The following is a 12,159-nucleotide window of genomic DNA, read 5'->3' on the forward strand; positions in this document are numbered from 1 at the left end:
CGGACGGGGAGGATCGGTCGTGAAGGTGCTTTGTCGGGAACTATCGCTATCACGGTAGCTGTGTGACGCAGGCTGGGGAAAGAACTGGAGAGAATGAAAGCGACGGAGCCCCGTGGGCTCTCCCGCAACTCAGGGAGGCCGCAGCTTTCTCCCCGTCGGCGGTAGCTCAGCCACGCTCGCAGCGGCCACAGGCAGCAGTGAACGCCGGATAGGCAGCGCTACCACAACGTACCGACTCCTTCAGCAGCGACGGAGCTCGCGCCTTATATATGTTGCTAAAAATAGCTTGCGATGCAGCCTACCAATCAGACGAGGGGAAATTTCGAATTGAGCCAATAGTAAAGGTTGTGATGGAGAGGCTCGGTCACGCCAGGCGGGGCAGCTGTGTATTGCAACCGGAGATTGGTCGAAGCTGACATCATAGGTGCTCAACTTCCAGGACGGGTATGTCGCGATTGGGCCGCTTGTAGAGCCAGCGCAGAGCTAGTCACGTGGGGGGAGGGGAGAAGTGGGGGGAGCCAAGGCAGAAGGAGGAGGAGGAGGAGGAGGGAGGGGGGAGAGGCTGGCAGAAGAGCTTTGAATAGGGAAGTTTTGCAGGGGTTACGTTTGCAGTCAGTTCAGTGTTTGCAAATATTGTGTAGGTTCCTGAGCAAGTCTCTGTGATCCAGGAGAATCCGAATTTGAGGCGTCTAATTGCTGTGCAGTTGAGTTTGCATGAAACTTTCACCTCCTCTGCAGGAATTGACTCTTGTGATTTCGGGAGAGAGTTTTACATCTCTCTGACTACAGACCACACACCTCCCTATTTTTACAACAGAATTGACTTTATTTTCCAACCCGACATGGATGTACTCCCAATGTGCAGCATCTTCCAGGAACTCCAGATTGTGCATGAAACGGGTTACTTCTCAGCTTTACCATCCCTGGAAGAATATTGGCAACAGGTAAATAGGGATTTTAATATACAAGGCGCTGAGTTAAAAAGAATGCCCAGTGTCCCCGGTACACTGAGGGAGGAGTGGATGGAGGAAAAAATTAAGATTGTGTGTGATTGGAGGTGTATTATTATTTTTTTTATTGTTTGGGTAATTTTTAAAATGAAGGTAATTAGTTTTTAAATTTAGCCGTAATGCCTCTGGTTCCGAAGGCACTTGAAATGGCTTTTACAACCTGAAGCGGAGTTGTCATTTAAGTAAAGCGGAGCGACAATTCGTCGTTCCCAGAGTGTTTTTGCCGTTTTGGATCTTCTAAACAGCAACCACCAGAGTGGAACGCCAACCTCCTCAGTTTTGCTTTCGCTCGATCCCGTACTGAGCGAGCCCTTGGCAGAAGTTTTGTGCTTGTACCTGGTCCAAACTCCACAGCTGGATCTTGTCATACGAACTTGTATTTACTGGCAAGGGATTTTTTTTAAGCGATTTTGTTTTTGTTTTGGTGTTTATACATGTACGTTTTAAATTTAAAATTTTGCCGGTGAAAAAGCCATCAGCTCTTTTTTCCTATGTCATTTCCAATTTCTTTTACCTCTTTGGAATCCCTAAGATTTGCCTAAATCTGCCTTATTTTTCTTACCTGTTTCTCTTGTTGACCAGGAAAAAAAAAAAAAATGTTTGCACAACCAGTGACTTGTCAATCATATGACAATGAGCCTGCCCTAATTGCTTCAAGTCTTGGTTTGGGAAGAACCTCGGTTTCCGGCATTTTAGTGGGACTGGATTTTTTGGCGTTGGAAATTTAAGAAACTTATTTCTTAACCCCCTTAAATCTGTAGGATTGCTGGAGGGAAGAGAAACCCTGACACTTGTCCCATTGTCTTTAAAAAGATATAAGGAGGGTTTGGTGTCTTTTGTGCTGTTTCCTTTTTGTCACCAAGCGAATTACCAGCTCAGATATATTCTGGTAGTTTCAAAGCCAGGAGAGCTTTTAATGCAGATGAAATGCAAAGTGTTGCAGCCTTCACATGCCTGCTTAATTGTTCACAATCCTCTCTTGCCTTACTCTTCCCCTCCCCCCTTTTTCCTCCTCAAAGAAGCTGCTCCATAGTAGTGATTGAAATTGATCTAAGTAGTTTCCTTCGGGCATTTGGGATTTGAGCAAAAAGCCAGACTTGGCTCCTGGTCTCCTTCAGAGGCATTTAAACTCACCGAGAGCTTCGTTCTCGTCCCTAGTGCTCACTACATAATGGAGATTTTGAATTAGCCAGATTATTAAAGTTTATCAAGATCTCAATAAATGTGCTTTCCTTTTTTTTATGGAACACTGATAAAATATATTGCTGTCTCTCTTCAGAATACGTTAGTATGCATTGCAACTCAAATGTCTAGTTTGAGGTGTAAAGAGAAAACAATTATTTTGTTTTCTCCCTAGCTTGCCCATGCTTGATATGTGATGAGTGGGGAAGGGGGGAGAATATGTACAGTATTATAAGAGAAGGCACATCGCGAAGAGCGAGCTCTTTGGATAGGCTTTGCTTAAAGCCGGGAAGGTTATCTGTCCTGAAAATGATTTGCTTAAAAGAGCAGAGTTTGGTATAGACATTTACATGTGTGGAATTGCCGGTCTTATAGACAACCTTATATGGACATACAGGCAACTAACCCTGGTGGAAATGAGGGAAAAAATCATTTAATCCTAAAATGTGTCCTACCATTTTTCTTTTCCAGTGGCTAGAAAGTTTGAAATGGTGGGGAGAGGGGATGCTGATCTCGGCAGTTGTAGCTTCTTGAAAGGTTGGTTGTGGGGGCTGGGGAGGGGGCCCACTCTCTACATGACACACTGCATGTATATTTGAACCAAATACTTTCTTGGCCTTTGGTCAGAATTTCAAAAGGAAGTCTCCTTTGGCATTGCGTGAAAGAAATAGAGTGATGACTCATGCAGTTGTACTCTTGGCCAGTAGATAAAGTTCTTGTTCATTGTGGGACTCCCAGCAGGGCCGTGGAGTAATTTCCCCTCTTGCATACTTTACAATAGCATATGGCCATTCTGGAATGATTTCTCCACTCGTGCTGTTGAAATGCCTTGTTTTTCTCTGACCACTGTAGAAGTCATTAAAGTTTGGTGGTGTACATGGCCCTGCACTTGGAAATGGCATCCTTTGAAAGCCTCTGAGGTCTCTGATACATAGGAAATGAGTGGTTTATCTGCCCTCCACTGATGTCCCTGAGTACACATTGTCAGCTAGCTGCTATCTTGCTCCAGTGTGGCATTGTGCTGTCAGCTCTGTTTTCAAGGGAGTCAGTCAGACCACACTGCGTGCAGGGCTGTCTTTCTGCCCTGTTGTATGAATATGTGTCAGCATGTGAAGGGTGAATGGCTTTGACTTTCTTTAATGAAGATGGTTCTTGAGAATGTCAGATAATCTGGTTAAACCTGTTGGGGGTGAATGTGCGTGCGGCTGGCTTTCTTTGTGTGGTTTACGGGAAACTCATTAGAAATGTCAACACTGGTAACTATAACAAAAACTGGCTCAATGAGCATCACTCATTTTGGTCATTAGTCCAATGTTTGAAAAGCCAAGAGAGGTTTCACCCTCTGTTGTTTTCTTTTGAATCCTTACCCGTAATTCCTAGAAACAAATTTTTTCTAACTTTGAGAAAGACACCTATTCTCAATTATAAAAGGTTTTTCACCCGCAGTGATACTGCAACAGCCCATTTGTTCTCCCATTCCTGCATGTGTTTGCAAATGTGCTCTCAGTTCCATTTTCAGCAATTGTAACAATCACATCCCTTTTTTTGGCTCCTTTTGCACAGACCTGCCTAGAATTGGAACGTTACCTCCAGAGCGAACCCTGCTATGTGTCAGCATCAGAAATCAAATTTGACAGCCAGGAAGATCTGTGGACCAAAATCATTCTGGCTCGGGAGAAAAAGGAGGAATCTGAACTGAAGATTTCTTCTAGTCCTCAAGAGGACACTCTAATCAGCCCAACTTTGAGTTACAATTTAGAGACCAACAGCTTGAATTCGGATGTGAGCAGTGAATCATCTGACAGCTCCGAAGAACTTTCACCTACTACTAAATTTACCTCTGATCCAATAGGCGAAGTTTTAGTCAATTCAGGAAATCTGAGCTCCTCTGTCACTTCCACTCCTCCTTCTTCTCCAGAACTGAGCAGAGAACCTTCTCAACTGTGGAATTGTGTACCCGGGGAATTGCACTCACCGGGTAAAATCCGTAGTGGGACTGTGGGAAAGCCTGGTGACAAGGGCAGTGGCGACACCTCCCCAGATGGCAGGAGGAGAGTCCATCGGTGCCACTTCAATGGCTGCAGAAAAGTTTACACCAAAAGTTCCCATTTGAAAGCACATCAGCGCACTCATACAGGTCAGTAACCTCATGTATACCAAAGGAGTTGGGACCGCTGGGGCTGAATACCCCAATGGTAGTGTTGTCATTGAATTACACAAGCCCTGGGTGAGAGCCCAGAGCTTTGAATGATGCTGTCATTGCAGAGCCTTACTAGTATTCACAACCTCACTTCCTCATTCTTTCCACAAAAGAACTGGACCTTTTTGGAATATAGAGTAGAATCTTAAAGACTGGATATTTGTGCTGGATGAATGGTTAACACTTGCAGATTAAACAAACAAGAAGCTAAATTATGTTCTCTATCTATACTCAATCCTCCACCCACCCCAGCAATCCAGTTTACTAAGGGTATATTGTACCCATTCAACCCTTTTCCATGGATAATGTTATCTTGAGTTATCATTAATTTTTTGACTTGAAACTCGAAGGTCAAGACAGACAGTCTCTAGGCGATGAGGAGCTCACTCCTGTTTACAGTGAGAGTGAGGGCTGAGCATGACTGACATACTCTGCAAGAAGCAATATTGATCTGGGGCTGTTTATTGAGAATTTCTCTGTGTGTAGCACCGTGTGTCATGCAGCCTTTGTTTCCTGATTCCACTTAAAAAGAAATCTTAACATTACTACAACATTGCTAAGTTCCATTTTAGAATAACATGGCAATCTATAGGATAATTGGTTAAAAGTCACAGAAATTGTAGAGGGGAAGGATGTCAGAGATCAACTCATTCAAACTCTTGTCTTACAAATAATGAAAGCAGATCCCCATGGGATGAAGTCAGGGCCAAATGGATTGATGACACAGCTGAGATTAGGACCTGGGGATTCTGAAAACCAGGCCAGTGTCTTTTTCAACACCACACTCTGTGATTGGTTTTTGGATTTTTTTATATTCTCCGGTGGCACTTTTATTAAATTTATATTTGTAATTTGACTGGGGAAGAAAGTTCATTTGGTATTTGATTGCCGTTTAGAAAGTTATTTGAAACCTTTGGAGTGGGATTTCACAGAAACTCATAGCTTCAGTTTTGGAGAAATGTAGAAAGTCCCAGAGGAAACTACAAAGCCTCATTCCACAGGGAAGTGAGTAAGGAACAAAATAAGTAATTGAGAGAAACAGTTTCCATGGAGAAAGCAATAAAACTGTGGCCTTGACAAGGTTGTTATTCCAGTAGGCTGACACATCATCTCGGAAGTATTTCACCAATCTGAGTAATTGTCATTCTTACGTGTTCACTTTGATTGCAATAATGTGACTTTGGCCAAACCTGGGGTCACTTCTACAACACTTAGGGTACTGAGGCCAGGTCAGAAAAGAGCTCATGCTGGTTACCCTATTATCATGAGATACTGACCTTTCCTGAAGTGTGAATGAATTCTTGAGGCCTCTCAGACCCCGAACTTGTAATGAATTAATTTGCATACTGCTGCTTGCACAGTATTGTTGTAACACCCATATTCCCTCACTGTTTCAATGAAGTCATGGCGAACTTGTCATATGCTTTCTTTGTAGGAGAAAAGCCTTACAGATGCTCATGGGAAGGATGCGAGTGGCGTTTTGCAAGAAGTGATGAGTTAACCAGACACTTCAGAAAGCACACTGGTGCCAAGCCTTTTAAATGTTCTCACTGTGACAGGTATGTGAATGAGGTCTGTGCTTGCAAAGAGGCATAGGTACACAGTTGTACAGTAACCAGAATCTAGAAGGCATGTAGTAAATATTGGAAGAAAGGAAGATTTTTTTCCCCCTGTAGTTGATTAACATTTCTTTTTCAAATCTAAGACTTTTTTTAAAAAAAGTATATGCTAATTTTTCAATTAGGAATTATTGTACCACATGTGCATGCAAATAAAGTAATTTCATCTATACTTTTTGAAGATTGCCCTTCAACAGTTTTCAAATTTGAAGATTAATGTTCTCCTAAGAACCGAGCAACTGCTGGTTTAAGACCTCCTTTAATTTATATTTCGTAAGTTGAAATTTCCTGTCCCTGAAAAACTTGTAAGGAATCAGACAAGATTCCCACCTTTGGTTTCAGTGGAGATTGAGGGTCTCTCATACGGGAAGTTAGGCAGTTCGTCTAAAAACAAAGTGAGTGATGTCCAGCTGACTTCTTGTACTCTTATTTCCTCTTGCAGGTGTTTTTCCAGGTCTGACCACCTGGCCCTTCACATGAAGAGACACCTCTGAGAGAGCAGAGGGGCGAATCCTGTGGGCTAAAAGGCGTCAAGGCTGAGACCCGGCCTTGGAAGGAGGGATGCGTGTTCCAGCCAAAGCATGCCATTTTGCACCCTACCCAGTTGCCTCCAGGACCTCTCCTTGGAAGGTCTTTCGAGGGCTAAAAAAGTCATGTAAGAAGCGGCATAGCAACCATGGTGCATGATGTTTGGGTGATCCTGGACTCGTCACTGGTACCTAACCTTCTGAGTGGCTCCTAAGCCTTTGCCGTGAGCATGTGCACTGAGAATGTTAATGGGTGGGTTGACTGTATGTTGAGGATCTATTACTGATTGTATGATGAGGCCAACTTTTTTTCCTTGTGGTAACAGAACTACAAGAGACAGAAAAAAAGGTGTTTGTATGTTTTGTGTGTAAGAAGTATACCATGAGATGAGATGACCACCAATCATTTCCTGGGGTGGGGGGTATCTGCACCTTAGAAAAAAAAAACAAAAAAAAAAACAAAAAAAAGGACAAATATGGAGGGCGGGGGTGGGCAGCCAGGACCCCTGAGTGACGAGTGGGTGTGGGGAGGGGAGCCCCTCTCTGGTGTGAGAGGTGCTTTTGGTGTCTGGTGCAGCTATTGAACGTGCAATGTGTCAAGTAGCTTGTTTTACTTGCTACAGAGCTCATTTGTAATCCATTGTATAAGCTGTATATTTACAGATATAATACAATTATAACTTCTCCTTATAATACAAAAGTAATGCATGGTTCTGGGGAACTCTATGCTTTTCCATTTTTCAATCAGGACTGCAATTTTGATCCCGGTTAATGAGCAGCTAAGATTCAATTTGTCTAATATGGTGATTCCTCGCCATCTTGGCCTGGCAAGACGCAATTTTTTTCCCCTTTCAACTTTGTAACACTGCCCTTCCAGAAAGGTGTTGTGCAGCCTAGAATTATTTTTTAAATGATTGTGAATTTGAGTTAACCTTTTTGGAGATTTTTGTGATGCCCTTTGAAGAAATTGGACACATGTTAGGGTGTCAGAAAGCCAGGCTGGGAATTGCTAGTCTAATGTTACATTAGATGAAGAAGCTAAAATTTTTCTCAGTTGGGTGGATAAAAACCACTAAAAGCTTAGAAACTGTTTTTCTCATGCAGCTAAGTTTCTCTTATTTATGCCTTGAGGACTAATTTCTGGTTTTCTAGCTGTTAATGCACTGTTGACCTTAATAATGGTGCCTTATGCAAGTGACCCCTTATATGGGGGGGGTCTCATACAGGGGTATGGGTGATGCATGCTTTATTAAGGCTCTTTTTTCACCTGGCATTGTACTGTATCAATGTATAATACAGAAAAAAAAAAAATCCTTTTAAGGTCCTCCTTCACAAGGACAAGTAGAGATATGAGAACTCCCTTAATATGTCAGTATTTGTTTGATATTTTAGACAACTTGACTGTCATTGTTAAAACGGAAAACACATCATAATGGAAAAATCTGACCAACTCTGCCACCGTGAGACTGTCATATAAACCGTGCACAACAATTGTATAGATAACACACCCAGCTGTATTTAATATGTACCATTTTCACACATATTAAAGATACAGAATTCTAAAAAAATAATGCCAACGTATTTGCTTCAAAGGCACAAGTTTCACATATCTATCTATCTGTTGGTAGCACCAAAAGTATACTACTTTTTTTAAAAAGTGGGCGGAATTTTTGTGTATGTATATTTGTGTGTATGTGTATGTGTGTATATATATAAATATATATATATAGATAATATATAAATATTTTTTTTAAGGAGAAACTAGAATGGTTAGCTAGAAAATTCCACAGCCTGTGAAGAAGTATTTCAAAATGGCCAGAAAGGAGGTAAAAATGATAACTATAATTTTTATAGAGGCTTTACCTTTAATTTAATGATTTGCCGAAGATGTTCTTGGCTTTGAATCTATTCCAGACTCTTGACTTTGGTGGTGTCATCATGGGTATGTTTGGAATAGGGTACCCTTGGCCATTAAGAAATGGCATAGACAGAATACTGGCACACTAGTTGGACTCAAACACACTAAGGTTTTGATTTTTAATTTCAGCCTTATTAGAAGATCTCACCTAACAGTAAGCTAATTACAGGGATTCTTTTTTAGAACACTTTTTATGCAGATGAAGCTATTTTTTTCCAGCATGTAGAGTCTCCCAGTTTTTCAAACGAGTGATTTCCCCAAGTTGGCATACCGCAGCATGGGCAGCTGATATTTCATCCAGCTGTTGGCTTGTGGGTGTGGATCTTTTCTTTATATATATATATATATATATATACATATATACATATATATACGTACATATATATATACATATGAGTCTGGCTGTGCTGGTATTTTGTTTGATCTTCCCGGAAATGAGCAATGATTAAAGCTCACAATACTGGTTTTTTATCTGGTCTGAGGAATACATTTACCAAAATAACTCATTCCATTTTGCTTAGGGAGAAAATGCACTTTTCTTTTGGCAATTCAAAATCCAAGCATTTGATTTGCTGGGTTTTGGAAAACTCCTTTTTTGGCCATGCTGTGTGCTTAGCCATAACAATTCCATTAAGCAAGAAGGTAAACAAAAGACAAAAAAAAAAAAAAAAAACTTGCACTGGCTTGTTTCACTTACGAAATACCATCGGAGTTGTTTGAATGGGTGGGGCTGGGTGCCACATATGTCAATCCCTGTAATTTTCATAATAAGCAAGTACATGAAGAAGTACATTCTGTTCAGGTGATAACTGAGCCTCAATCAAGCAGAAACTTTTTGCTTGAAATTAAAAAAAAAAATTTCTATTAGTGAAATTTCTTTTTTCTTTTTCCTTTTTTTTTTTTTGGAAGCACCCTGTTATCTAAAGAATCTTTGTAAGATTTTTGTAAAATTTTGTTTTACAAGATTTTATTTGAAATTGTTTTTTGCAAGATTGTTATATTTCTGTATGAATGTATTTTTTATTGGAATAACATAAAAGAATTCTTATCAGCATCTTGAGTCTGGTTGCTTTTTGGGGGGATTATTGAGACAAATTCCTGCTGGTTTAATCACTGAGGCTTCTAGGAAATGTCCATTGTCTAACTCAGAGCCATTTGCCTATCTCTCATATCCCTTCCTCTCAGCTTACCCCAGCACAGTCCTAGGATCCAAAGTGAAAGGAGGAGCCTGACATGGCTCTCAAGGAAGTGCATTGAATACTCTTCTCCAAAGATTGACAAAAACAACAACCAGGCTTTGGGCCACAGAAGGAAAACGCTTGCTGTTTATTACCTTCCTGTTACTCAAACCAGAGAAATCTATCACAGAGACAGCCACACAGTGAGAAACTTGAATTCATCCCTTGGACTATTACTCATCAAGCACATGTTTCAGCAGCCTTGCTTCTGTTAAGCAATAAGAGCAAGTCTTTTCTTCAGCCACCTGGCCACACACACCTTGCTTAAGATAGTACGGGAGTGGTGGAGACAATGGAATGGAGGAGGGAAGCCAGACCTGGAAGCTATTCCCACGTTCTTCCCCAGCCCTCTCTGTCTTAGCCCCACAGCCTTCGCTGGCTACCTCAGGAAAATAGGGCAGGAAGCAAAAGATCACCTATACTATCACAAGATGATTTCATATCTTTGTTTTCATTTTATTTTTTCTTTTAAGCTAAGCAAATGCATAAAATGTAGAGTTTAATAATAGGCAGCTTTTTGAGAACAATGTTCTAAATGAGTAGCTTTAGATCTTAGTCTCAGTTTTAATTTACTGTGTGGATTAGTGGGAATTGGTCCATCTATCCATTAGAAGTCCATTTTCAGTTTCTATTAAGCTAATAAGCAGTGATAGGGTAAAATCAATGTGCTTTCTAGAAGAAGGGTGCCTGTGGGGCAAAAAAAAAATGTCTATGGGAATGAGTTTCTTAATATTGCTCTTAGTTTGACTGCAAAGGAAAATTCATTATTTGAAATAAGTGCTCAATACTTTGCTTCATAGTAGAATTTGCAGTTGTCTTAATTTGCTAAATCTGTGGAGTTTACATTAGTTGCTTTTAATTTTATAATTGGGGAAGGGAAGCTTAAATGCATCCCAGATTAAGGATTTTAAGTCATTCTCTCTGTAAGTACTGTAAAAAACGGTATCAGCAATTTGACAGGCATGGTTTGGGAGGGAGCAGGAAGCAGATTAAATTTTTGACAGGATTCATGAGTATGTTGTGTTCCGAACACGTCAGGATGACTAATAGTTGAATTGCCCTACTGTACAGTCTAAATAAAGGATTAATAATGCATTCTCTGCTACTATTAAGACTTGACCACTTTGTCATGCAGGGACTATGCTGAACAGTTACGTTCAAATAAGGCTGTTATGAGGACTGTTGTGCAAGGAATAAACTGCAAACCCATCATATTTGTAGAAGTATGAAAAGTTTCAATCTGCGAAACAAATTTTTTAAAACCTAGCTGAAAAGAAACATTCTAGCTCTAACCGGCTGTGTGATTTTGGACAATTTGCTTAGCTGCACTGGGCCTCCATCTTCTTTTTGCTAAAATAGTTTGGGCTAGGTCACATGTGTCCAGCATTTTATATAGCACTGGAATTCTGTGGTCTGTGAGTACAGGGTGAACTAGAAATTACATGTTCCCCATCTTCAAAATGCTCCAGCTCAGACCTAGAAAGCTTTCTCTTGTGCTACAGTAGAAAGTCTTGTTGGAGGTAATTGCGCTAACCTAGAACGGAAAACGGAGTTCTCAAAGTGCCCTCTGCCCCTTTAATTATAGTTAAGTTATTCAGGCATTTGGTTCTTTACAACACACCAGTTTTTATTAAAAAAAAAAAAATTCTTTGAAAAGTATTTTTTAGCCTCAGTGGCTCCAAAGTCTCCCAAGTTTCCCAAATTTAATCAATCTCATTCCTTAATTCAAAGTTGACCTGTATATCCAAAGGACCAAGTAGGCAAATGAGAGTAAAGCTTCTTGCCTTTCTGTATTTTAATTGCTGTAGAGAAAGGACACAGCTTTCTGACAGCCACCATGAGCTACTTTTAAACGTTACTCCTCTCCAAACTGAATTAATCCCCGCCCCCCTAAGTTTGATCATGATGAGGAAGATGGTATCTTCTATCTCTTGTGCCTTAATCAAAAATTGTGTAGGCAATGTACAGGTGCGTTTTATTTCCCACAGTACTGAATCTAGTAGATCTTATCCCCATTTCACAGGTGAGGAAACTGAGGCCTCTAAAGGCTCAGAACTTTGCTGAGGTCACTCAGCGAATTCCATGCAGGTCTCCCTGACACCCAAGACCATGTTTTTAATTACCACCCTTCACTGCCTTCTATCTAGCCCAACCTCTCATGAGAAGCTTCTAATTATTTTATAGGATTCACAAAATGACTTCGTTTATGAAATGAAAAGAGAACTTTCTTACAATGCCAAGGCACTAGAGCTATAAAATGTGGTGTAATCCTGAGGAAACAAAAGTAACCATTTTGAATTGTTTTCAAGATATGAGACAGATGGCACATATTTATTTTTTGAATGTTTAAGAAGATAGAGAAAGCAATTGGGGATGTGACATCCTGCATTAATTGGCCAGAAGCACCTAATGTACATAGCTAAGATACAAAGAGAGGAAAATTAGGTCCATGGATCACACAAATG

The 12,159-nt window shown here is 40.6% G+C and overlaps 1 protein-coding gene across 1 annotated transcript; it reads left to right on the forward strand.

The window, feature by feature from the left end:
* The first annotated feature begins 575 nt into the window (after positions 1–575).
* KLF6 (KLF transcription factor 6) lies at positions 576–7,007 on the forward strand. Its single transcript, XM_004390024.3, has 4 exons — positions 576–944; positions 3,756–4,329; positions 5,828–5,951; positions 6,454–7,007. The coding sequence occupies exons 1-4, from the start codon at positions 843–845 to the stop codon at positions 6,503–6,505; spliced, it is 852 nt and encodes a 283-aa protein (XP_004390081.1). The 5' UTR covers positions 576–842; the 3' UTR covers positions 6,506–7,007.
* Positions 7,008–12,159: the final 5,152 nt, after the last annotated feature.

This window comes from Trichechus manatus, unplaced genomic scaffold (genome assembly GCF_000243295.1).
Source record: "Trichechus manatus latirostris isolate Lorelei unplaced genomic scaffold, TriManLat1.0 scaffold00276, whole genome shotgun sequence".
NCBI lineage: Eukaryota > Metazoa > Chordata > Mammalia > Sirenia > Trichechidae > Trichechus > Trichechus manatus.